The sequence below is a fragment of the Hyla sarda genome, unplaced genomic scaffold (assembly GCF_029499605.1).
Source record: "Hyla sarda isolate aHylSar1 unplaced genomic scaffold, aHylSar1.hap1 scaffold_237, whole genome shotgun sequence".
In the NCBI taxonomy this organism is placed as follows: domain Eukaryota; kingdom Metazoa; phylum Chordata; class Amphibia; order Anura; family Hylidae; genus Hyla; species Hyla sarda.
Window position 1 is genome coordinate 97,416 of NW_026609054.1, and position 27,558 is coordinate 124,973.

General features: G+C 51.6%; 1 protein-coding gene across 1 annotated transcript in view; it reads left to right on the forward strand.

The window, feature by feature from the left end:
- The first annotated feature begins 3,794 nt into the window (after positions 1-3,794).
- The window catches only part of LOC130322638 (transient receptor potential cation channel subfamily M member 2-like), a 285,004-nt gene continuing 261,240 nt past the window's right edge, over positions 3,795-27,558 (forward strand). The window contains exons 1-4 of the mRNA XM_056553109.1: positions 3,795-3,947; positions 24,854-24,936; positions 25,531-25,702; positions 26,158-26,338. Of these exons, the coding sequence (XP_056409084.1) occupies positions 3,795-3,947; positions 24,854-24,936; positions 25,531-25,702; positions 26,158-26,338 (589 nt within the window). The remainder of the gene's footprint in view (positions 3,948-24,853; positions 24,937-25,530; positions 25,703-26,157; positions 26,339-27,558) is intronic.

Here is a 27,558-nt window from a genome sequence, read left to right on the forward strand (position 1 = left end):
AGCGGTCAGTACACATAGGGGGCGCTGTATACAGGAGCGGTCAGCATGTTGTCAGGTACAGGAGTGGTCAGCATGTTGTCAGCATGTTGTCAGGTACAGGAGCGGTCAGTATGTTGTCAGGTACAGGAGCGGTCAGTACACATAGGGGGCGCTGTATACAGGAGCAGTCAGCATGTTGTCAGGTACAGGAGCGGTCAGTACACAGGGGGCGCTGTATACAGGAGCGGTCAGCATGTTGTCAGGTACAGGAGCGGTCAGTACACATAGGGGGCGCTGTATACAGGAGCGGTCAGCATGTTGTCAGGTACAGGAGCGGTCAGTACACATAGGGGGCGCTGTATACAGGAGCGGTCAGCATGTTGTCAGGTACAGGAGCGGTCAGTACACATAGGGGGCGCTGTATACAGGAGCGGTCAGCATGTTGTCAGGTACAGGAGCGGTCAGTACACATAGGGGGCGCTGTATACAGGAGCGGTCAGCATGTTGTCAGGTACAGGAGCGGTCAGCATGTTGTCAGGTACAGGAGCGGTCAGCATGTTGTCAGGTACAGGAGCAGTCAGTACACATAGGGGGTGTTGTATACAGGAGCGGTCAGTACACATAGGGGGCGCTGTATACAGGAGCGGTCAGCATGTTGTCAGGTACAGGAGCGGTCAGCATGTTGTCAGGTACAGGAGCGGTCAGCATGTTGTCAGGTACAGGAGCGGTCAATACACATAGGGGGCGCTGTATACAGGAGCAGTCAGCATGTTGTCAGGTACAGGAGCGGTCAGTACACATAGGGGGCGCTGTATACAGGAGCGGTCAGCATGTTGTCAGGTACAGGAGCGGTCAGTACACATAGGGGGCGCTGTATACAGGAGCGGTCAGCATGTTGTCAGGTACAGGAGCGGTCAGCATGTTGTCAGGTACAGGGTGTGATATTTCGGTGTCGCCTGAAGGGTCTTTTGTTCCTTTTGTAACTCGATTCCTTAGTTACTGATGAATAGAAGGTGAAGCTTCAGTTATCACAGAGACCGAGGACAACAATCCTGAGAGCCGAGCACCTGCCAGACACCTCCAGACCCCAGGACCACAGGTGAGGATGTGATTTATCCTGTGCAGGGGTCTCCGGGGGGTCATCACTCCTCATATAGATACAGCAGATGGGATCACACATCACAGGCTTAGATACACGGTACAGTTATATACAAGGTGATGTTTGGGGGACACTCGGATCAGACACGTCCTTGGGTCCTCAGTTTAGTGGGGTTCCTTTTACGTTTTTTCTTAGTTATTAACTAATGCAGAGATTTTGTCAAGATATTTTGGCGCAGATTTGGACGCGACAATAAAAATACAACAAAACGTCTTTTCCCTCATAAGTTTCTCCAGGATTAACCGTTAACTTTTCTTATTCCATTTACTTATTGCATTTTTTATAATAATAATAAAAATGGTAATAATAATAAATAATAATAATTATAATAATAAAAGCGATATTTATAAATAATAATTAATTATAATAATATTAATAATTAATAATGATAATGAAAATTATTATAATAAATAAAATAATATTAATGACAATAATATTAATAATAAAAATTATTATATTAAATAATAATAATGATAAGATTAATAAAATGATGATAATGATAATAATGATGATAATAATTATTATTAATATTTATGATCTAAATAAAATAATAATAATGGTGATGATGATAATAAAAATAAATATAAATAATAACAATAATAATAATAATGATTATAAAAATTATAACAAATGATAATAAATAATAATAATACAAAAAAATCTTCTCACAATACAAATAGGGAAGAAACGAATCATAATCCACATCATTCAGCCGGATATGGAGGGAAGCGATGGGTTAAGTTTCGTCTTTTCCGATCTTCTATTTCTGATATTTTCGGACGCTTTTACATCACTTTTTTGTAATGTTGTTTTGTATTTACACCCGTTTTGCTTGTCGTACCCGTTGACTTTCCATACAAAACCTCACATATAGAGATGTCCCTATCTTTGTACCTGAGTTTTTTTTCCCGTGCACAAAGTCATGGTCATCCCGGTTCTGTCCCCGGTTCTGTCCCCGGTTCTGTCTCCGGTTCTGTCCCCGGATCTGATCCCGGTTCTGTTCCCGGTTCTTTCCCGGTTCCGGTCCCCGGTTCTGTTCCCGGTTCTGTCCCCGGTTCTGTTCCAGGTTTTTTCCCCGGTTCTGTCCCCGGTTCTGTCCCCGGTTCTGTTCCCGGTTCTGTTCCCGGTTCTGTCTCCGGTTCTGTTCCCGGTTCTGTTCCCAGTTCAGTTCCCGGTTCTGTCCCCGGTTCCGGTCCCGGTTTCGGTCCCGGTTTCGGTCCCTGGTTCTGTCCCCGGTTCTGTTCCCGGTTCTGTCCCCGGTTCTGTTCCAGGTTCTTTCCCCGGTTCTGTCCCCGGTTCTGTTCCCGGTTCTGTTCCCAGTTCTGTCCCCGGTTCTGTTCCAGGTTCTTTCCCCGGTTCTGTTCCCGGTTCTGTCCCCGGTTCTGTTCCAGGTTCTTTCCCCGGTTCTGTCCCCGGTTCTGTCCCCGGTTCTGTCCCCGGTTCTGTCCCCGGTTCTGTCCCCGGTTCTGTTCCAGGTTCTTTCCCCCGGTTCTGTCCCCGGTTCCGGTCCCGGTTCCGGTTTCGGTTCCCGGTTTCGGTCCCTGGTTCGGTCCCTGGTTCTGTCCCCGGTTCTGTCCCCGGTTCTGTTCCCGGTTCTGTTTCCGGTTCTGTCCCCGGTTCTGTCCCCTGTTCTGTTCCAGGTTCTTTCCCCGGTTCTGTCCCCGGTTCTGTCCCCGGTTCTGTCCCCGGTTCCGTTCCCGGTTCCGGTCCCGGTTTCGGTTCCCGGTTCCGTTCCCTGGTTCTGTCCCCGGTTCTGTCCCCGGTTCTGTTCCCGGTTCTTTCCCCGGTTCTGTCCCCGGTTCTGTTCCCGGTTCTGTCCCCGGTTCTGTTCCCGGTTCTGTCCCCGGTTCTGTTCCAGGTTCTTTCCCCGGTTCTGTCCCCGGTTCTGTCCCCGGTTCCGTTCCCGGTTCCGGTCCCGGTTTCGGTTCCCGGTCCCGGTTTTGTTCCCTGGTTCTGTCCCCGGTTCTGTCCCCGGTTCTGTTCCCGGTTCTGTCCCCGGTTCTGTTCCAGGTTCTTTCCCCGGTTCTGTCCCCGGTTCTGTCCCCGGTTCTGTCCTCGGTTCTGTTCCCGGTTCTGTCTCCGGTTCTGTTCCAGGTTCTTTCCCCGGTTCTGTCCCCGGTTCTGTCCCCGGTTCTGTTCCCGGTTCTGTTCCCGGTTCTGTCCCCGGTTCTGTTCCAGGTTCTTTCCCCGGTTCTGTTCCCGGTTCTGTCCCCGGTTCTGTGCTGTTTTTGGCTCTACAATGGTTTACGTCACCTGTTTACGGTATTTATATCATTGCAGTCATTACAAACCATGAGGGGCATAAAGCAATTGTCAGATATTTTGGATAAACAGAGAAAAAACCTGAAACAAAACCGTGTTACAAAATTGTGATGTGAATAATGTGAACGTGTCAGAAAAGTTACTACATTGGGGGGGTCCACATGGTAATTGGAAGCCACGCCCCTTTCCTGCAGTCCGATCCAGATTAGTAAATGAGGCCAATGGCTCCGGCGTCTTGGTCTCAGTTCACACCTTGAGGCTGATCTGATCTCGTTGTGTGCGGCGCCCCCTGCTGTTCTCATTCCGATGTTGTATTTAGTCTCCGCAGAGATCCCGTGGACCTTGTAGTCTTCTCCTCCTCACATAAAACGTCGTCTCATGGAACGTGGACATTATGGGGAACATAAAGACTAAAACCAAAGCCCCCGACGTGGTGGATGGGCCCGAACTGCACCAGAGAAGACCCCACACTCCATATCGCCCCGGAACAGCAGATGCCAAGAAGAAGAAGAAGGCAGCGACGCAACAATTCCTAGATGGACCAAAGGTAATAGTCTGAGGACCCCCCCACCACCTCATAGATCAGTGACCCCCACCACCTCATAGATCAGTGACCCCCCCACCACCTCATAGATCAGTGACCCCCCCACCACCTCATAGATCAGTGACCTCCTCCACCTCATAGATCAGTGACCCCCCCACCACCTCATAGATCAGTGACCCACCCACCACCTCATAGATCAGTGACCCCCACCACCTCATAGATCAGTGACCCCCCCACCACCTCATAGATCAGTGACCTCCTCCACCTCATAGATCAGTGACCTCCTCCACCTCATAGATCAGTGACCTCCTCCACCTCATAGATCAGTGACCTTCTCCACCTCATAGATCAGTGACCCCCCCACCACCTCATAGATCAGTGACCCCCCCACCACCTCATAGATCAGTGACCCCCACCACCTCATAGATCAGTGACCTCCTCCACCTCATAGATCAGTGACCCCCACCACCTCATAGATCAGTGACCTCCTCCACCTCATAGATCAGTGACCTCCTCCACCTCATAGATCAGTGACCCCCCCACCACCTCATAGATCAGTGACCCCCACCACCTCATAGATCAGTGACCCCCACCACCTCATAGATCAGTGACCTCCTCCACCTCATAGATCAGTGACCCCCACCACCTCATAGATCAGTGACCCCCCCACCACCTCATAGATCAGTGACCCCCCCACCATCTCATAGATCAGTGACCCCCCCACCACCCCATAGATCAGTGACCTCCTCCACCTCATAGATCAGTGACCTCCTCCACCTCATAGATCAGTGACCTCCTCCACCTCATAGATCAGTGACCCCCACCACCTTATAGATCAGTGACCTCCTCCTGTCCTCCAAGGTAATAGTCTGAGGACCCCGCCCCCTCAAAGATCAGTGACCTCCTCCTGTCCTCCAAGGTAATAGTCTGAGAACCCCACCCCCTCAAAGATCAGTGACCTCCTCCTGTCCTCCAAGGTAATAGTCTGAGGACCCCCCCCACCTTATAGATCAGTGACCTCCTCCTGTCCTCCAAGGTAATAGTCTGAGGACCCCCCCACACCTCATAGATCAGTGATCTCCTCCTGTCCTCCAAGGTAATAGTCTGAGGACCCCCCCCCCACCTTATAGATCAGTGACCTCCTCCTGTCCTCCAAGGCAATAGTCTGAGGACCCCCCCCCACCTTATAGATCAGTGACCTCCTCCTGTCCTCCAAGGCAATAGTCTGAGGACCCTCCCCACCTCATAGATCAGTGACCTCCTCCTGTTCTCCAAGGTAATAGTCTGAGGACCCCCCACCTCATAGATCAGTGGCCTCCTCCTGTCCTCCAAGGTAATAGTCTGAGGACCCCCCCACCACCTCATAGATCAGTGACCTCCTCCTGTCCTCCAAGGTAATAGTCTAAGGCCCCCCCCCACCTCATAGATCAGTGACCTCCTCCTGTCCTCCAAGGTATTAGTCTGAGGACCCCCCCAACTCATAGATCAGTGACCTCCTCCTGACCTCCAAGGTAATAGTCTGAGGACCCCCCCCCCCACACCTCATAGATCAGTGACCTCCTCCTGTCCTCCAAGGTAATAGTCTGAGGACCCCCCCCCCACACCTCATAGTTCAGTGACCTCCTCCTGTCCTCCGAGGTAATAGTCTAAAGCCCCCCCCTCCTCATAGATCAGTGACCTCCTCCTGCCCCCCAAGGTAATAGTCTGAGGACCCCCCCGACCTCATAGATCAGTGACCTCCTCCTGTCCTCCAAGGTAATAGTCTGAGGACCCCCCCCCCACCTCATAGATCAGTGACCTCCTCCTGTCCTCCAATGTAATAGTCTGAGGACCCCCCCCCCCACCTCATAGATCAGTGACCTCCTCCTGCCCCCCAAGGTATTAGTCTGATGACCCCCCCCCTCATAGATCAGTGACCTCCTCCTGTCCTGCTAAATAATAGTCTGAGGACCCCCCCCATCTCATAGATCAGTGACCTCCTCCTGTCCTCCAAGGTAATAGTCTGAGGACCCCCCCCCACACCTCATAGATCAGTGATCTCCTCCTGTCCTCAAAGATAATAGTCTGAGGACCCCCCCCCACCTCATAGATCAATGACCTCCTCCTGTCCTCCAAGGTAATAGTCTGAGGACCCCCCCCCCCACCTCATAGATCAGTGACCTCCTCCTGTCCTGCTAAGTAATAGTCTGAGGAACCCCCCACCTCATAGATCAGTGACCTCCTCCTGTCCTCCAAGGTAATAGTCTGAGGACCCCCCCACCTCATAGATCAGTGACCTCCTCCTGCCCCCAAGGTATTAGTCTGATGACCCCCCCTCATTGATCAGTGACCTCCTCCTGTCCTGCTAAATAATAGTCTGAGGACCCCCCCATCTCATAGATCAGTGACCTCCTCCTGTCCTCCAAGGTAATAGTCTGAGGACCCCCCCCCACACCTCATAGATCAGTGATCTCCTCCTGTCCTCCAAGATAATAGTCTGAGGACCCCCCCCCACCTCATAGATCAATGACCTCCTCCTGTCCTCCAAGGTAATAGTCTGAGGACCCCCCCCCCCACCTCATAGATCAGTGACCTCCTCCTGTCCTGCTAAGTAATAGTCTGAGGACCCCCCCACCTCATAGATCAGTGACCTCCTCCTGTCCTCCAAGGTAATAGTCTGAGGACCCCCCCCACCTCATAGATCAGTGACCTCCTCCTGTCCTCCAAGGTGATAGTCTGAGGACCCCCCCACCTCATAGATCAGTGACCTCCTCCTGTCCTCCAAGGTAATAGTCTGAGGACCCCCCCCACCTCATAGATCAGGGACCTCCTCCTGCCCCCCAAGGTATTAGTCTGAGGACCCCCCCCCCCACACCTCATAGATCAGTGACCTCATCCTGTCCTCCAAGGTAATAGTCTGAGGACCCCCCCCACCTCATAGATCAGGGACCTCCTCCTGCCCCCCAAGGTATTAGTCTGAGGACCCCCCCACACCTCATAGATCAGTGACCTCCTCCTGCCCCCCAAGGTATTAGTTTGACGACCCCCCCACCTCATAGATCAGTTACCTCCTCCTGTCCTCCAAGGTAATAGTCTGAGGACCCCCCCACCTCATAGATCAGTTACCTCCTCCTCCAAGTCCCCCCACCTCATAGATCAGTGACCTCCTCCTGTCCTCCAAGGTAATAGTCTGAGGACCCCCCCACCTCATAGATCAGTGACCTCCTCCTGCCCCCCAAGGTAAAAGGTAATAGTCTGAGGACCACCCCCCCACCTCATAGATCAGTGACCTCCTCCTGTCCCCCAAGGTTATAGTCTGAGGACCCCCCCCAACTCATAGATCAGTGACCTCCTCCTGACCTCCAAGGTAATAGTCTAAGGACCCCCCCACCTCATAGATCAGTAACCTCCTCCTGCCCTCCAAGGTAATAGTCTGAGGACCCCCCCCCCACACCTCATAGATCAGTGATCTCCTCCTGTCCTCCAAGGTAATAGTCTGAGGACCCCCCCCCCCACCTCATAGATCAGTGACCTCCTCCTGCCCCCCAAGGTAATAGTCTGAGGACCCCCCCCCACCTCATAGATCAGTGACCTCCTCCTGCCCCCCAAGGACCCCCCCCACCTCATAGATCAGTGACCTCCTCCTGCCCCCCAAGGTATTAGTCTGAGGACCCCCCCCCCACCTCATCGATCAGTGACCTCCTCCTGTCCTCCGAGGTAATAGTCTGAGGATCCCCCCCCCACCTCATAGATCAGTGACCTTCTCCTGACCTCCAAGGTAATAGTCTGAGGACCCCCCCCCCCACCTCATAGATCAGTGACCTCCTCCTGACATCCAAGGTAATAGTTGAGGACCCCCCCCACCTCATAGATCAGTGACCTCCTCCTGTCCTCCAAGATAATAGTCTGAGGACCCCCCCACCTCATAGATCAGTGACCTCCTCCTGCCCCCCAAGGTATTAGTCTGAGGACCCCCCCCCCCACACCTCATAGATCAGTGACCTCCTCCTGTCCCCCAAGGTATTAGTCTGAGGACCCCCCCCCCACACCTCATAGAACAGTGACCTCCTCCTGTCCTCCAAGGTAATAGTCTGAGGACCCCCCCCCCCACCTCATAGATCAGTGACCTCCTCCTGTCCCTCAAGGTAATAGTTTGAGGACCCCCCCCCCACCTCATAGATCAGTGACCTCCTCCTGTCCCTCAAGGTAATAGTCTGAGGAACCCCCCCCCCACCTCATAGATCAGTGACCTCCTCCTGTCCCTCAAGGTAATAGTTTGAGGACCCCCCCCACCTCATAGATCAGTGACCTCCTCCTGTCCCTCAAGGTAATAGTATGAGGACCCCCCCCACCTCATAGATCAGTGACCTCCTCCTGCCCCCCAAGGTATAAGTCTGAGGACCCCCCCACCTCATAGATCAGTGACCTCCTCCTGCCCCCCAAGGTATTAGTCTGAGGACCCCCCCCCACACCTCATGGATCAGTGACCTCCTCGTGTCCTCCAAGGTAATAGTCTGAGGACCCCCCCCAACTCATAGATCAGTGACCTCCTCCTGACCTCCAAGGTAATAGTCTGAGGACCCCCCCCAACTCATAGATCAGTGACCTCCTCCTGACCTCCAAGGTAATAGTCTGAGGACCCCCCCCCCCACCTCATAGATCAGTGACCTCCTCCTGACCTCCATGGTAATAGTCTGAGGACCCCCCCACTTCATAGATCAGTGACCTCCTCCTGTCCTCCAAGGTAATAGTCTAAGGCCCCCCCCCACTTCATAGATCAGTGACCTCCTCCTGTCCTCCAAGGTTATAGTCTGAGGACCCCCCACCTCATAGATCAGTGACCTCCTCCTGTCCTCCAAGGTTATAGTCTGAGGACCCCCCACCTGATAGTTCAGTGACCTCCTCCTGTCCTCCAAGGTAATAGTCTGAGGACCCCCCCACCTCATAGATCGGTGACCTCCTCCTGCCCCCCAAGATAAAGGAAATAGTCTGAGGACCCCCCCCCCCCCACCTCATAGATCAGTGACCTCCTCCTGCCCCCCAAGGTATTAGTCTGATGACCCCCCCACACCTCATTGATCAGTGACCTCCTCCTGTCCTCCAAGGTATTAGTCTGAGGACCCCCCACACCTCATAGATCAGTGACCTCCTCCTGTCCTGCTAAGTAATAGTCTGAGGACCCCCCCACCTCATAGATCAGTGGCCTCCTCCTGTCCTGCTAAGTAATAGTCTGAGGACCCCCCCACCTCATAGATCAGTGGCCTCCTCCTGTCCTCCAAGGTAATAGTCTAAGGTCCCCCCCCACCTCATAGATCAGTGACCTCCTCCTGTTCTCCAAGGTAATAGTCTGAGGACCCCCCCACCTCATAGATCAGTGACCTCCTCCTGTCCTCCAAGTTAATAGTCTAAGGCCCCCCCACCTCATAGATCAGTGACCTCCTCCTGTCCTCCAAGGTAATAGTCTAAGGCCCCCCCCCCACCTCATAGATCAGTGACCTCCTCCTGTCCTCCAAGGTAATAGTCTGAGGACCCCCCCACCTCATAGTTCAGTGACCTCCTCCTGTCCTCCAAGGTAATAGTCTGAGGACCCCCCACCTCATAGATCAGTGGCCTCCTCCTGTCCTCCAAGGTAATAGTCTGAGGACCCCCCACCTCATAGATCAGTGACCTCCTCCTGACCTCCAAGGTAATAGTTGAGGACCCCCCCCACCTCATAGATCAGTGACCTCCTCCTGCCCCCCAAGGTATTAGTCTGAGGACCCCCCCACACCTCATAGATCAGTGACCTCCTCCTGACCTCCAAGGTAATAGTTGAGGACCCCCCCCCCCACCTCATAGATCAGTGACCTCCTCCTGTCCTCCAAGGTAATAGTCTGAGGACCCCCCCCAACTCATAGATCAGTGACCTCCTCCTGTCCTCCAAGGTAATAGTCTAAGGCCCCCCCCCACCTCATAGATCAGTGACCTCCTCCTGTCCTCCAAGGTAATAGTCTAAGCCCCCACCTCATAGATCAGTGACCTCCTCCTGACCTCCAAGGTAATAGTTGAGGACCCCCCCCACCTCATAGATCAGTGACCTCCTCCTGCCCCCCAAGGTATTAGTCTGAGGACCCCCCCACACCTCATAGATCAGTGACCTCCTCCTGACCTCCAAGGTAATAGTCTGAGGACCCCCCCCACCTCATAGATCAGTGACCTCCTCCTGCCCCCCAAGGTATTAGTCTGAGGACCCCCCCACACCTCATAGATCAGTGACCTCCTCCTGACCTCCAAGGTAATAGTCTAAGGCCCCCCCCCCCACCTCATAGATCAGTGACCTCCTCCTGTCCTCCAAGGTAATAGTCTAAGCCCCCCCCCCACCTCATAGATCAGTGACCTCCTCCTGTCCTCCAAGGTAATAGTCTAAGGCCCCCCCCCACCTCATAGATCAGTGACCTCCTCCTGTCCTCCAAGGTAATAGTCTAAGCCCCCCCCCCACCTCATAGATCAGTGACCTCCTCCTGTCCTCCAAGGTAATAGTTTAAGGCCCCCCCCCCCCACCTCATAGATCAGTGACCTCCTCCTGTCCTCCAAGGTAATAGTCTGAGGACCCCCCCACCTCATAGATCAGTGACCTCCTCCTGTCCTCCAAGGTAATAGTCTGATGACCCCCCCCACCTCATAGATTAGTGACCTCCTCCTGCCCCCCAAGGTATTAGTCTGATTACCCCCCACACCTCATAGATCAGTGACCTCCTCCTGCCCCCCAAGGTAATAGTCTGAGGACCCCCCCCACCTCATAGATCAGTGACCTCCTCCTGACCTCCAAGGTAATAGTCTGAGGACCCCCCCCCCCACCTCATAGTTCAGTGACCTCCTCCTGTCCTCCAAGGTATTAGTCTGAGGACCCCCCCACCTCATAGATCAGTGACCTCCTCCTGTCCTCCAAGGTAATAGTCTGAGGACCCCCCCCCACCTCATAGATCAGTGACCTCCTCCTGCCCCCCAAGGTTATAGTCTGAGGACCCCCCCAACTCATAGATCAGTGACCTCCTCCTAACCTCCAAGGTAATAGTCTGAGGACCCCCCCCCACCTCATAGATCAGTGACCTCCAAGTTAATAGTCTGAGGACCCCCCCACCTCATAGATCAGTGACCTCTTCCTGTCCTCCAAGGTAATAGTCTGAGGACCCCCCCCCCACCTCAGAGATCAGTGACCTCCTCCTGCCCCCCAAGGTAATAGTCTGAGGACCCCCCCACACCTCATAGATCAGTGATCTCCTCCTGTCCTCCAAGGTAATAGTCTAAGGTCCCCCCCACCTCATAGATCAGTGACCTCCTCCTGTCCTCCAAGGTAATAGTCTGAGGACCCCCCCACCTCATAGATCAGTGACCTCCTCCTGTCCTCCAAGGTAATAGTCTGATGACCCCCCCACCTCATAGATCAGTGACCTCCTCCAGTCCTTCGAGGTAATAGTCTGAGAACCCCCCCCACCTCATAGATCAGTGACCTCCTCCTGCCCCCCAAGGTAATAGTCTGAGGACCCCCCCCCCACCTCATAGATCAGTGACCTCCTCCTGCACCCCAAGGTAAAAGGTAGTAGTCTGAGGACCCCCCCCCCCACCTCATAGATCAGTGACCTCCTCCTGTCCTCCAAGGTAATAGTCTGAGGACCCCCCCCACCTCATAGATCAGTGACCTCCTCCTGCCCCCCAAGGTATTAGTCTGAGGACCCCCCCCACCTCATAGATCAGTGACCTCCTCCTGACCTCCAAGGTAATAGTTGAGGACCCCCCCCCACCTCATAGATCAGTGACCTCCTCCTGTCCTCCAAGATAATAGTCTGAGGACCCCCCCCCACCTCATAGATCAGTGACCTCCTCCTGACCTCCATGGTATTAGTCTGATGACCCCCCCACACCTCATAGATCAGTGACCTCCTCCTGTCCTCCAAGGTAATAGTCTGAGGACCCCCCCCCCAACTCATAGATCAGTGACCTCCTCCTGACCTCCAAGGTAATAGTTTGAGGACCCCCCCCCCACCTCATAGATCAGTGACCTCCTCCTGCCCCCCAAGGTTATAGTCTGAGGACCCCCCCCACACCTCATAGATCAGTGACCTCCTCCTGTCCTCCAAGGTAATAGTCTGAGGACCCCCCCAACTCATAGATCAGTGACCTCCTCCTAACCTCCAAGGTAATAGTCTGAGGACCCCCCCCACCTCATAGATCAGTGACCTCCAAGTTAATAGTCTGAGGACCCCCCCACCTCATAGATCAGTGACCTCCTCCTGTCCTCCAAGGTAATAGTCTGAGGACCCCCCCCCCCACCTCAGAGATCAGTGACCTCCTCCTGCCCCCCAAGGTAATAGTCTGAGGACCCCCCCACACCACATAGATCAGTGATCTCCTCCTGTCCTCCAAGGTAATAGTCTAAGGTCCCCCCCACCTCATAGATCAGTGACCTCCTCCTGTCCTCCAAGGTAATAGTCTGAGGACCCCCCCACCTCATAGATCAGTGACCTCCTACTGTCCTCCAAGTTAATAGTCTAAGGCCCCCCCCCACCTCATAGATCAGTGACCTCCTCCTGTCCTCCAAAGTAATAGTCTGAGGACCCCCCCCCCCCACCTCATAAATCAGTGACCTCCTCCTGTCCTCCAAGGTAATAGTCTGAGGACCCCCCCCCCCCACCTCATAGATCAGTGACCTCCTCCTGTACTTCGAGGTAATAGTCTGAGAACCCCCCCCCCACCTCATAGATCAGTGACCTCCTCCTGCCCCCCAAGGTAATAGTCTGAGGACCCCCCCCCCCACCTCATAGATCAGTGACCTCCTCCTGCCCCCCAAGGTAAAAGGTAATAGTCTGAGGACCCCCCCCCCCACCTCATAGATCAGTGACCTCCTCCTGTCCTCCAAGGTAATAGTCTGAGGACCCCCCCCCACCTCATAGATCAGCGACCTCCTCCTGGCCTCCAAGGTAATAGTCTGAGGACCCCCCCCCCCCCCCTCACTGATGGCTTTGATTCTCCTCCTCATCCTCACTGATGGCTTTGGTTCTCCTCCTCATCCTCACTGATGGCTTTGGTTCTCCTCTTCATCCTCACTGATGGCTTTAATGCTCCTCCTCATCCTCACTGATGGCTTTGTTGCTCCTCCTCATCCTCACTGATGGCTTTGTTGCTCCTCCTCATCCTCACTGATGGCTTTGTTGCTCCTCCTCATCCTCACTGATGGCTTTGGTTCTCCTCCTCATCCTCACTGATGGCTTTAATGCTCCTTCTCATCCTCACTGATGGCTTTGTTGCTCCTCCTCATCCTCACTGATGGCTTTGTTGCTCCTCTTCATCCCCACTGATGGATTTGGTTCTCCTCTTCATCCTCACTGACGGCTTTGGTTCTCCTCTTCATCCTCACTGATTGCTTTGGTTCTCCTCTTCATCCTCACTGATGGCTTTGGTTCTCCTCTTCTTACTCACTGATGGCTTTGATGATCCTCCTCATCCTCACTGATGGCTTTGGTTCTCCTCTTCTTCCTCACTGATGGCTTTGGTTCTCCTCTTCTTACTCACTGATGGCTTTGATGATCCTCCTCATCCTCACTGATGGCTTTGGTTCTCCTCTTCTTCCTCACTGATGGCTTTGGTTCTCCTCTTCTTACTCACTGATGGCTTTGATGATCCTCCTCATCCTCACTGATGGCTTTGGTTCTCCTCTTCTTCCTCACTGATGGCTTTGATGCTCCTCTTCATCCTCGCTGATGGCTTTGGTTCTCCTCCTCATCCTCACTGATGGCTTTGGTTCTCCTCTTCATCCTCACTGATGCCTTTGGTTCTCCTCCTCATCCTCATCGATGGCTTTGGTTCTCCTCTTCATCCTCACTGATGGCTTTGGTGCTCCTCCTCATCCTCACTGATGGCTTTGGTGCTCCTTCTCATCCTCACTGATGGCTTTGGTGCTCCTCCTCATCCTCACTGATGGCTTTGGTGCTCCTCCTCATCCTCACTGATGGCTTTGGTGCTCCTTCTCATCCTCACTGATGGCTTTGATGCTCCTCTTCATCCTCACTGATGGCTTTGGTTCTCCTCCTCATCCTCACTGATGGCTTTGGTGCTCCTCCTCATCCTCACTGATGGCTTTGGTGCTCCTTCTCATCCTCACTGATGGCTTTGATGCTCCTCTTCATCCTCACTGATGGCTTTGGTTCTCCTCTTTATCCTCACTGATGGTTTGGTTCTCCTCTTTATCCTCACTGATGGCTTTGGTTCTCCTCCTTATCCTCACTGATGGCTTTAGTTCTCCTTTTCATCCTCACCGATGGCTTTGGTTCTCCTCTTCATCCTCACTGATGGCTTTGGTTCTCCTATTCATCCTCGATGATGGCTTTGGTTCTCCTCCTCATCATGACTGATGGCTTTAGTTCTCCTCCTCATCCTCACTGATGGCTTTGGTTCTCCTTTTCCTCCTCACCGATGGCTTTGGTTCTCCTCCTCATCCTCGCTGATGGCTTTGTTGCTCCTTTTCATCCTCACTGATGGCTTTGGTTCTCCTCCTCATCCTCACTGATGGCTTTGATGCTCCTCCTCATTCTCAGTGATGGCTTTGATGCTCCTCCTCCTCCTCACTGATGGCTTTGTTGCTCCTCCTCATCCTCACTGATGGCTTTGGTTCTCCTCTTCATCCTCACTGATGGCTTTGATGCTCCTCCTCATTCTCAGTGATGGCTTTGATGCTCCTCCTCCTCCTCACTGATGGCTTTGATGCTCCTCCTCATTCTCACTGATGGCTTTGTTGCTCCTCTTCATCCTCACTGATTGCTTTGGTTCTCCACCTCATCCTCACTGATGGCTTTGGTTCTCCTCTTCCTCCTCACTGATGGCTTTGATGCTCCTCTTCATCCTCGCTGATGGCTTTGGTTCTCCTCCTCATCCTCACTGATGGCTTTGGTTCTCCTCTTCATCCTCACTTATGGCTTTGATGCTCCTCTTCCTCTTCACTGATTGCTTTGGTTCTCCTCCTCATCCTCACTGATGGCTTTGGTTCTCCTCTTCATCCTCACTGATGGCTTTGTTGCTCCTCCTCATCCTCACTGATGGCTTTGTTGCTCCTCTTCATCCCCACTGATGGATTTGGTTCTCCTCTTCATCCTCACTGACGGCTTTGGTTCTCCTCTTCATCCTCACTGATTGCTTTGGTTCTCCTCTTCATCCTCACTGATGGCTTTGGTTCTCCTCTTCTTACTCACTGATGGCTTTGATGATCCTCCTCATCCTCACTGATGGCTTTGGTTCTCCTCTTCTTCCTCACTGATGGCTTTGGTTCTCCTCTTCTTACTCACTGATGGCTTTGATGATCCTCCTCATCCTCACTGATGGCTTTGGTTCTCCTCTTCTTCCTCACTGATGGCTTTGGTTCTCCTCTTCTTACTCACTGATGGCTTTGATGATCCTCCTCATCCTCACTGATGGCTTTGGTTCTCCTCTTCTTCCTCACTGATGGCTTTGATGCTCCTCTTCATCCTCGCTGATGGCTTTGGTTCTCCTCCTCATCCTCACTGATGGCTTTGGTTCTCCTCTTCATCCTCACTGATGCCTTTGGTTCTCCTCCTCATCCTCATCGATGGCTTTGGTTCTCCTCTTCATCCTCACTGATGGCTTTGATGCTCCTCTTCATCCTCACTGATGGCTTTGGTTCTCCTCCTCATCCTCACTGATGGCTTTGGTGCTCCTCCTCATCCTCACTGATGGCTTTGGTGCTCCTTCTCATCCTCACTGATGGCTTTGATGCTCCTCTTCATCCTCACTGATGGCTTTGGTTCTCCTCTTTATCCTCACTGATGGTTTGGTTCTCCTCTTTATCCTCACTGATGGCTTTGGTTCTCCTCCTTATCCTCACTGATGGCTTTTATTCTCCTCTTCATCCTCACTGATGGCTTTAGTTCTCCTTTTCATCCTCACCGATGGCTTTGGTTTTCCTCTTCATCCTCACTGATGGCTTTGGTTCTCCTATTCATCCTCGATGATGGCTTTGGTTCTCCTCCTCATCATGACTGATGGCTTTAGTTCTCCTCCTCATCCTCACTGATGGCTTTGGTTCTCCTTTTCCTCCTCACCGATGGCTTTGGTTCTCCTCCTCATCCTCGCTGATGGCTTTGTTGCTCCTTTTCATCCTCACTGATGGCTTTGTTGCTCCTCCTCATCCTCACTGATGGCTTTGGTTCTCCTCTTCATCCTCACTGATGGCTTTGATGCTCCTCCTCATTCTCAGTGATGGCTTTGATGCTCCTCCTCCTCCTCACTGATGGCTTTGATGCTCCTCCTCATTCTCACTGATGGCTTTGTTGCTCCTCTTCATCCTCACTGATTGCTTTGGTTCTCCACCTCATCCTCACTGATGGCTTTGGTTCTCCTCTTCCTCCTCACTGATGGCTTTGATGCTCCTCTTCATCCTCGCTGATGGCTTTGGTTCTCCTCCTCATCCTCACTGATGGCTTTGGTTCTCCTCTTCATCCTCACTTATGGCTTTGATGCTCCTCTTCCTCTTCACTGATTGCTTTGGTTCTCCTCCTCATCCTCACTGATGGCTTTGGTTCTCCTCTTCATCCTCACTGATGGCTTTGATGCTCCTCTTCATCCTCGCTGATGGCTTTGGTTCTCCTCCTCATCCTCACTGATGGCTTTGGTTCTCCTCTTCATCCTCACTTATGGCTTTGATGCTCCTCTTCCTCTTCACTGATGGCTTTGGTGCTCCTCCTCATCCTCACTGATGGCTTTGGTTCTCCTCTTCATCCTCACTGATGGCTTTAGTTCTACTTTTCATCCTCACCGATGGCTTTGGTTCTCCTATTCATCCTCGATGATGGCTTTGGTTCTCCTCCTCATCATGACTGATTGCTTTGGTTCTCCTCCTCATCCTCACTGATGGCTTTGGTTCTCCTTTTCCTCCTCACCGATGGCTTTGGTTCTCCTCCTCATCCTCGCTGATGGCTTTGTTGCTCCTATTCATCCTCACTGATGGCTTTGGTTCTCCACCTCATCATCACTGATGGCTTTGGTTCTCCTCTTCATCCTCACTGATGGCTTTGTTGCTCCTCCTCATCCTCACTGATGGCTTTGGTTCTCCTCTTCATCCCCACTGATGGATTTGGTTCTCCTCTTCATCCTCACTGATGGCTTTGGTTATCCTCTTCATCCTCACTGATGGCTTTGATGCTCCTCCTCATTCTCAGTGATGGCTTTAATGCTCCTCCTCATCCTCACTGATGGCTTTGTTGCTCCTCTTCATCCTTACTGATGGCTTTGATGCTCCTCCTCATCCTCACTGATGGCTTTGTTGCTCCTCTTCATTCTTACTGATGTCTTTAGTTCTCCTCTTCATTCTTACTGATGTCTTTGGTTCTCCTCTTCATCCTCACTGATGGCTTTGGTTCTCCTCTTCATCCTCACTGATTGCTTTGGTTCTCCTCTTCATCCTCACTGATGGCTTTGGTTCTCCTCTTCTTACTCACTGATGGCTTTGATGATCCTCCTCATCCTCACTGATGGCTTTGGTTCTCCTCTTCTTCCTCACTGATGGCTTTGGTTCTCCTCTTCTTACTCACTGATGGCTTTGATGATCCTCCTCATCCTCACTGATGGCTTTGGTTCTCCTCTTCTTCCTCACTGATGGCTTTGATGCTCCTCTTCATCCTCGCTGATGGCTTTGGTTCTCCTCCTCATCCTCACTGATGGCTTTGGTTCTCCTCTTCATCCTCACTGATGCCTTTGGTTCTCCTCCTCATCCTCATCGATGGCTTTGGTTCTCCTCTTCATCCTCATCGATGGCTTTGGTTCTCCTCTTCATCCTCACTGATGGCTTTGATGCTCCTCTTCATCCTCACTGATGGCTTTGGTTCTCCTCCTCATCCTCACTGATGGCTTTGGTGCTCCTCCTCATCCTCACTGATGGCTTTGGTGCTCCTTCTCATCCTCACTGATGGCTTTGATGCTCCTCTTCATCCTCACTGATGGCTTTGGTTCTCCTCCTCATCCTCATCCTCACTGATGGCTTTGGTTCTCCTCTTTATCCTCACTGATGGTTTGGTTCTCCTCTTTATCCTCACTGATGGCTTTGGTTCTCCTCCTTATCCTCACTGATGGCTTTTATTCTCCTCTTCATCCTCACTGATGGCTTTAGTTCTCCTTTTCATCCTCGATGATGGCTTTGGTTCTCCTCCTCATCATGACTGATGTCTTTAGTTCTCCTCCTCATCCTCACTGATGGCTTTGGTTCTCCTTTTCCTCCTCACCGATGGCTTTGGTTCTCCTCCTCATCCTCGCTGATGGCTTTGTTGCTCCTTTTCATCCTCACTGATGGCTTTGGTTCTCCTCCTCATCCTCACTGATGGCTTTGTTGCTCCTCCTCATCCTCACTGATGGCTTTGGTTCTCCTCTTCATCCTCACTGATGGCTTTGATGCTCCTCCTCATTCTCAGTGATGGCTTTGATGCTCCTCCTCCTCCTCACTGATGGCTTTGATGCTCCTCCTCATTCTCACTAATGGCTTTGTTGCTCCTCTTCATCCTCACTGATTGCTTTGGTTCTCCACCTCATCCTCACTGATGGCTTTGGTTCTCCTCTTCCTCCTCACTGATGGCTTTGATGCTCCTCTTCATCCTCGCTGATGGCTTTGGTTCTCCTCCTCATCCTCACTGATGGCTTTGGTTCTCCTCTTCATCCTCACTTATGGCTTTGATGCTCCTCTTCCTCTTCACTGATTGCTTTGGTTCTCCTCCTCATCCTCACTGATGGCTTTGGTTCTCCTCTTCATCCTCACTGATGGCTTTGATGCTCCTCTTCATCCTCGCTGATGGCTTTGGTTCTCCTCCTCATCCTCACTGATGGCTTTGGTTCTCCTCTTCATCCTCACTTATGGCTTTGATGCTCCTCTTCCTCTTCACTGATGGCTTTGGTGCTCCTCCTCATCCTCACTGATGGCTTTGGTTCTCCTCTTCATCCTCACTGATGGCTTTAGTTCTACTTTTCATCCTCACCGATGGCTTTGGTTCTCCTATTCATCGTCGATGATGGCTTTGGTTCTCCTCCTCATCATGACTGATTGCTTTGGTTCTCCTCCTCATCCTCACTGATGGCTTTGGTTCTCCTTTTCCTCCTCACCGATGGCTTTGGTTCTCCTCCTCATCCTCGCTGATGGCTTTGTTGCTCCTATTCATCCTCACTGATGGCTTTGGTTCTCCACCTCATCATCACTGATGGCTTTGGTTCTCCTCTTCATCCTCACTGATGGCTTTGTTGCTCCTCCTCATCCTCACTGATTGCTTTGGTTCTCCTCTTCATCCTCACTGATGACTTTGGTTCTCCTCTTCATCCTCACTGATGGCTTTGATGCTCCTCCTCATTCTCAGTGATGGCTTTGATGCTCCTCCTCCTCCTCACTGATGGCTTTGATGCTCCTCCTCATTCTCACTGATGGCTTTGTTGCTCCTCTTCATCCTCAATGATGGCTTTGGTTCTCCACCTCATCCTCACTGATGGCTTTGGTTCTCCTCTTCCTCCTCACTGATGGCTTTGTTGCTCCTCCTCATCCTCACTGATGGCGTTGTTGCTCCTCCTCATCCTCACTGATGGCTTTGTTGCTCCTCTTCATCCCCACTGATGGATTTGGTTCTCCTCTTCATCCTCACTGACGGCTTTGGTTCTCCTCTTCATCCTCACTGATGGCTTTAATGCTCCTCCTCATCCTCACTGATGGCTTTGGTTCTCCTCTTCATCCTCACTTATGGCTTTGATGCTCCTCTTCCTCTTCACTGATGGCTTTGGTGCTCCTCCTCATCCTCACTGATGGCTTTGGTTCTCCTCTTCATCCTCACTGATGGCTTTAGTTCTACTTTTCATCCTCACCGATGGCTTTGGTTCTCCTATTCATCGTCGATGATGGCTTTGGTTCTCCTCCTCATCATGACTGATTGCTTTGGTTCTCCTCCTCATCCTCACTGATGGCTTTGGTTCTCCTTTTCCTCCTCACCGATGGCTTTGGTTCTCCTCCTCATCCTCGCTGATGGCTTTGTTGCTCCTATTCATCCTCACTGATGGCTTTGGTTCTCCACCTCATCATCACTGATGGCTTTGGTTCTCCTCTTCATCCTCACTGATGGCTTTGTTGCTCCTCCTCATCCTCACTGATTGCTTTGGTTCTCCTCTTCATCCTCACTGATGACTTTGGTTCTCCTCTTCATCCTCACTGATGGCTTTGATGCTCCTCCTCATTCTCAGTGATGGCTTTGATGCTCCTCCTCCTCCTCACTGATGGCTTTGATGCTCCTCCTCATTCTCACTGATGGCTTTGTTGCTCCTCTTCATCCTCAATGATGGCTTTGGTTCTCCACCTCATCCTCACTGATGGCTTTGGTTCTCCTCTTCCTCCTCACTGATGGCTTTGTTGCTCCTCCTCATCCTCACTGATGGCGTTGTTGCTCCTCCTCATCCTCACTGATGGCTTTGTTGCTCCTCTTCATCCCCACTGATGGATTTGGTTCTCCTCTTCATCCTCACTGACGGCTTTGGTTCTCCTCTTCATCCTCACTGATGGCTTTAATGCTCCTCCTCATCCTCACTGATGGCTTTGTTGCTCCTCTTCATCCTTACTGATGGCTTTGATGCTCCTCCTCATCCTCACTGATGGCTTTGTTGCTCCTCTTCATTCTTACTGATGTCTTTGGTTCTCCTCTTCATTCTTACTGATGTCTTTGGTTCTCCTCTTCATCCTCACTGATGGCTTTGGTTCTCCTCTTCATCCTCACTGATTGCTTTGGTTCTCCTCTTCATCCTCACTGATGGCTTTGGTTCTCCTCTTCTTACTCACTGATGGCTTTGATGATCCTCCTCATCCTCACTGATGGCTTTGGTTCTCCTCTTCTTCCTCACTGATGGCTTTGGTTCTCCTCTTCTTACTCACTGATGGCTTTGATGATCCTCCTCATCCTCACTGATGGCTTTGGTTCTCCTCTTCTACCTCACTGATGGCTTTGATGCTCCTCTTCATCCTCGCTGATGGCTTTGGTTCTCCTCCTCATCCTCACTGATGGCTTTGGTTCTCCTCTTCATCCTCACTGATGCCTTTGGTTCTCCTCCTCATCCTCATCGATGGCTTTGGTTCTCCTCTTCATCCTCACTGATGGCTTTGGTTCTCCTCCTCATCCTCACTGATGGCTTTGGTGCTCCTCCTCATCCTCACTGATGGCTTTGGTGCTCCTTCTCATCCTCACTGATGGTTTTGATGCTCCTCTTCATCCTCACTGATGGCTTTGGTTCTCCTCCTCATCCTCATCCTCACTGATGGCTTTGGTTCTCCTCTTTATCCTCACTGATGGTTTGGTTCTCCTCTTTATCCTCACTGATGGCTTTGGTTCTCCTCCTTATCCTCACTGATGGCTTTTATTCTCCTCTTCATCCTCACTGATGGCTTTAGTTCTCCTTTTCATCCTCACCGATGGCTTTGGTTCTCCTCTTCATCCTCACTGAGGGCTTTGGTTCTCCTATTCATCCTCGATGATGGCTTTGGTTCTCCTCCTCATCATGACTGATGGCTTTAGTTCTCCTCCTCATCCTCACTGATGGCTTTGGTTCTCCTTTTCCTCCTCACCGATGGCTTTGGTTCTCCTCCTCATCCTCGCTGATGGCTTTGTTGCTCCTTTTCATCCTCACTGATGGCTTTGGTTCTCCTCTTCATCCTCACTGATGGCTTTGATGCTCCTCCTCATTCTCAGTGATGGCTTTGATGCTCCTCCTCCTTCTCACTGATGGCTTTGATGCTCCTCCTCATTCTCACTGATGGCTTTGTTGCTCCTCTTCATCCTCACTGATTGCTTTGGTTCTCCTCTTCATCCTCACTGGTGGCTTTGGTTCTCCTCTTCTTTCTCACTGATGGCTTTGATGATCCTCCTCATCCTCACTGATGGCTTTGGTTCTCCTCTTCTTCCTCACTGATGGCTTTGGTTCTCCTCTTCTTCCTCACTGATGGCTTTGATGCTCCTCTTCATCCTCGCTGATGGCTTTGGTTCTCCTCCTCATCCTCACTGATGGCTTTGGTTCTCCTCTTCATCCTCACTGATGCCTTTGGTTCTCCTCCTCATCCTCATCGATGGCTTTGGTTCTCCTCTTCATCCTCACTGATGGCTTTGATGCTCCTCTTCATCCTCACTGATGGCTTTGGTTCTCCTCCTCATCCTCACTGATGGCTTTGGTGCTCCTCCTCATCCTCACTGATGGCTTTGGTGCTCCTTCTCATCCTCACTCATGGCTTTGATGCTCCTCTTCATCCTCACTGATGGCTTTGGTTCTCCTCCTCATCCTCATCCTCACTGATGGCTTTGGTTCTCCTCTTTATCCTCACTGATGGTTTGGTTCTCCTCTTTATCCTCACTGATGGCTTTGGTTCTCCTCCTTATCCTCACTGATGGCTTTTATTCTCCTCTTCATCCTCACTGATGGCTTTCGTTCTCCTTTTCATCCTCACCGATGGCTTTGGTTCTCCTCTTCATCCTCACTGATGGCTTTGGTTCTCCTATTCATCCTCGATGATGGCTTTGGTTCTCCTCCTCATCATGACTGATGGCTTTAGTTCTCCTCCTCATCCTCACTGATGGCTTTGGTTCTCCTTTTCCTCCTCACCGATGGCTTTGGTTCTCCTCCTCATCCTCGCTGATGGCTTTGTTGCTCCTTTTCATCCTCACTGATGGCTTTGGTTCTCCTCCTCATCCTCACTGATGGCTTTGTTGCTCCTCCTCATCCTCACTGATGGCTTTGGTTCTCCTCTTCATCCTCACTGATGGCTTTGATGCTCCTCCTCATTCTCAGTGATGGCTTTGATGCTCCTCCTCCTCCTCACTGATGGCTTTGATGCTCCTCCTCATTCTCACTGATGGCTTTGTTGCTCCTCTTCATCCTCACTGATTGCTTTGGTTCTCCACCTCATCCTCACTGATGGCTTTGGTTCTCCTCTTCCTCCTCACTGATGGCTTTGATGCTCCTCTTCATCCTCGCTGATGGCTTTGGTTCTCCTCCTCATCCTCACTGATGGCTTTGGTTCTCCTCTTCATCCTCACTTATGGCTTTGATGCTCCTCTTCCTCTTCACTGATTGCTTTGGTTCTCCTCCTCATCCTCACTGATGGCTTTGGTTCTCCTCTTCATCCTCACTGATGGCTTTGATGCTCCTCTTCATCCTCGCTGATGGCTTTGGTTCTCCTCCTCATCCTCACTGATGGCTTTGGTTCTCCTCTTCATCCTCACTTATGGCTTTGATGCTCCTCTTCCTCTTCACTGATGGCTTTGGTGCTCCTCCTCATCCTCACTGATGGCTTTGGTTCTCCTCTTCATCCTCACTGATGGCTTTAGTTCTACTTTTCATCCTCACCGATGGCTTTGGTTCTCCTATTCATCCTCGATGATGGCTTTGGTTCTCCTCCTCATCATGACTGATTGCTTTGGTTCTCCTCCTCATCCTCACTGATGGCTTTGGTTCTCCTTTTCCTCCTCACCGATGGCTTTGGTTCTCCTCCTCATCCTCGCTGATGGCTTTGTTGCTCCTATTCATCCTCACTGATGGCTTTGGTTCTCCACCTCATCATCACTGATGGCTTTGTTGCTCCTCCTCATCCTCACTGATGGCTTTGGTTCTCCTCTTCATCCCCACTGATGGATTTGGTTCTCCTCTTCATCCTCACTGATGGCTTTGGTTCTCCTCTTCATCCTCACTGATGGCTTTGATGCTCCTCCTCATTCTCAGTGATGGCTTTGATGCTCCTCCTCCTCCTCACTGATGGCTTTGATGCTCCTCCTCATTCTCACTGATGGCTTTGTTGCTCCTCTTCATCCTCAATGATGGCTTTGGTTCTCCACCTCATCCTCACTGATGGCTTTGGTTCTCCTCTTCCTCCTCACTGATGGCTTTGATGCTCCTCCTCATCTTCACTGATGGCTTTGGTTCTCCTCTTCATCCCCACTGATGGATTTGGTTCTCCTCTTCATCCTCACTGATGGCTTTGGTTCTCCTCTTCATCCTCACTGATGGCTTTGATGCTCCTCCTCATTCTCAGTGATGGCTTTGATGCTCCTCCTCCTCCTCACTGATGGCTTTGATGCTCCTCCTCATTCTCACTGATGGCTTTGTTGCTCCTCTTCATCCTCAATGATGGTTTTGGTTCTCCACCTCATCCTCACTGATGGCTTTGGTTCTCCTCTTCCTCCTCACTGATGGCTTTGATGCTCCTCCTCATCTTCACTGATGGCTTTGGTTCTCCTCTTCATCCTCACTGATGGCTTTGATGCTCCTCTTCATCCTCGCTGATGGCTTTGGTTCTCCTCCTCATCCTCACTGATGGCTTTGGTTCTCCTCTTCATCCTCACTTATGGCTTTGATGCTCCTCTTCCTCCTCACTGATGGCTTTGGTGCTCCTCCTCATCCTCACTGATGGCTTTGGTTCTCCTCTTCATCCTCACTGATGGCTTTGGTTCTCCTCTTCACCCTCACTGATGGCTTTGATGCTCCTCTTCATCCTCACTGATGGCTTTGGTTCTCCTCCTCATCCTCACTGATGGCTTTGGTTCTCCTCTTCATCCTCACTGATGGCTTTGTTGCTCCTCTTCATCCTCACTGATGGCTTTGGTGCTCCTCCTCATCCTCACTGATGGCTTTGGTTCTCCTCTTCATCCTCACTGATGGCTTTGTTGCTCCTCTTCATCCACACTGATGGCTTTGCTTCTCCTCCTCATCCTCACTGATGGCTTTATTTCTCCTCTTCATCCTCACTAATGGCTTTGGTTCTGCTCTTCATTTTCACTGATGGCTTTGGTTCTCCTCCTCATCCTCACTAATGGCTTTATTTCTCCTCTTCATCCTCCCTGATGGCTTTGATGCTACTCTTCATTGTCCTCATAACTTTTTCTTTTTTTTAGGTTGATGTTCTGAACTCGTGGGTGTCAACACATATAAAGAAGAAAGAATGTGTGGCCTTCATCACCAGAACATCGGAGGAACCGTGAGTAAAAAAAACTCCGTACAATTTTGGTGATAGAATTCTTCATTCCTTTTAGAGAATTTTTCATGTTCTTGTTATTCTCTTCCTACGTACAGTAGAATGTTCTTTCTTTTTGGAGAATTTACCATAATATATAGTAATTGTGCTGTGAGAAGGCCTAAGGTTGGCCATAGACAGTATCCTGACCATACGCAGACATGACTGACTGACTAACCTGACCATACGCAGACATGACTGACTATCCTGACCATAGACAGACATGTACGGCTGACTGACCAGATATGTACTCATGGACGTTCAGATCAGCCAAGGGTTCATGTGCTCTAATTGGAGAAAGGAGGGGAAAGTTGCTGCCAGATAGCTCTAGTGATGGATAGCCTCTAAGAACAAGAGGATAGGGTAGCTGAAATCCAACATGGTCGACCTTTCTCTCGCCGGACATCTTTCAGGACAGCCTTCTAACCAGTCTGCAGGTCCGCCACCGTTTTTGTAGTGTGTATGGGGACTGGAATGAACAATCGTTTGCAGATTCAGCCATTTATTTATTTGGTTTCCACCAAAATCAAGGGGTTTACTCTTCGTCTTCTCTCTCAGAGACGTCTGTGGCTGCGGTCACACCAGAAAACAGCACCATGGTCCTGGCCGAGTCACCGAGATGGCCGAGTCACCGGGAGCCTCCTGGGACCCTCACAAACATGTCAGAGAATTTCCTAGTGATTCTCATGGAGACCTGACCTTCACTGGAATTAACAGAATGTGGGCCAAGGTGAGTGCATACAACTATGAAGCTTAAAGGGGTACTCCGCCCCTAGACATCTTATTCCCTATCCCTTATCCCATATAGTGGATAACATGTCTGATCGCGGGGGTCCCGCCGCACCCGGTGTTCGAATAGAGCGTCAGGCGCAGCGTCGGAGGCTCGTGATGTCATAGTCATGCCCCCTCAATGCAAGTCTATGGGAGAGGAGGTGATTGTGACGTCCCAATCCTCCGCCCCGTATAGGCCAGTCATCCGGCACGGAGCTTGGGGTGCCACAGCCAAGATCGCGGGGGTCCCCAGCAATCAGACATCTTATCCCCTATTCTTTGGATAGGAGATAAGATGTCTAGGGGCGGAGTACCCCTTTAATCTCATGATTGGCTTTAGCCTTGCGTGTTTCCTCTGCTGGATAATGACGAGTGGTGACTTGTGGTGATGTGTAACATGTATCCCCTCTACAGTATGTGCGCGCATCATGTGACACCAACCCCAGTGTTCTGTGTGATCTGATGACCCAGCAGTGGGGGCTCAGCATGCCCAGCCTCCTGATATCTGTGACCGGAGGAGCGAAGAACTTCAACATAAGCCCCAGACTGAAGAACCAGTTCAGCCGAGGCCTCGTGAAGGCAGCGCAGAGTACAGGTGAGGCACCGGAGACACAGAAAGGCAGCGCAGAGTACAGGTGAGGCACTGGAGATACAGGAAGGCAGCGCAGAGTACAGGTGAGGCACCGGAGACACAGGAAGGCAGCGCAGAATACAGGTGAGGCACTGGAGATACAGGAAGGCAGCGCAAAGTACAGGTGAGGCACCGGAGACACAGGAAGGCAGCACAGAGTACAGGTGAGGCACTGGAGATACAGGAAGGCAGCGCAGAGTACAGGTGAGGCACCGGAGACACAGGAAGGCAGCGCAGAGTACAGGTGAGGCACAGGAGACACAGGAAGGCAGCGCAAAGTACAGGTGAGGCACCGGAGACACAGGAAGGCAGCACAGAGTACAGGGGAGGCACCGGAGACACAGGAAGGCAGCGCAGAGTACAGGTGAGGCACCCGAGACACAGGAAGGCAGCGCAGAGTACAGGTGAGGCACCGGAGAAACAGGAAGGCAGCACAGAGTACAGGTGAGGCACCGGAGACACAGGAAGGCTGCGCAGAGTACAGGTGAGGCACCGGAGACACAGAAAGGCAGCGCAGAGTACAGATGAGGCACCAGAGACACAGGAAGGCAGCGCAGAGTACAGGTGAGGCACCAGAGACACAGGAAGGCAGCGCAGAGTACAGGTGAGGCACCGGAGACACAGGAAGGCAGCGCAGAGTACAGGTGAGGCAGAGGAGACACAGGAAGGCAGGGCACAGTACAGGTGAGGCACCGGAGACACAGGAAAGCAGCGCAGAGTACAGGTGAGGTACAGGAGACACAGGAAGGCAGCACAGAGTACAGGTGAGGCACAGGAGACACAGGAAGGCAGCGCAGAGTACAGGTGAGGCACCGGAGACACAGGAAGGCTGCGCAGAGTACAGGTGAGGCACCGGAGACACAGGAAGGCAGCGCAGAGTACAGGTGAGGCACCAGAGACACAGGAAGGCAGCGCAGAGTACAGATGAGGCACCAGAGACATAGGAAGGCAGCGCATAGTACAGGTGAGGCACCAGAGACACAAGAAGGCAGCGCAGAGTACAGGTGAGGCACCGGAGACACAGGAAGGCAGTGCAGAGTACAGGTGAGGCACCGGAGACACAGGAAGGCAGCGCAGAGTACAGGTGAGGCACCGGAGACACAGAAAGGCAGCGCAGAGAACAGATGAGGCACCAGAGACACAGAAAGGCAGCGCAGAGTACAGGTGAGGCACAGGAGAAACAG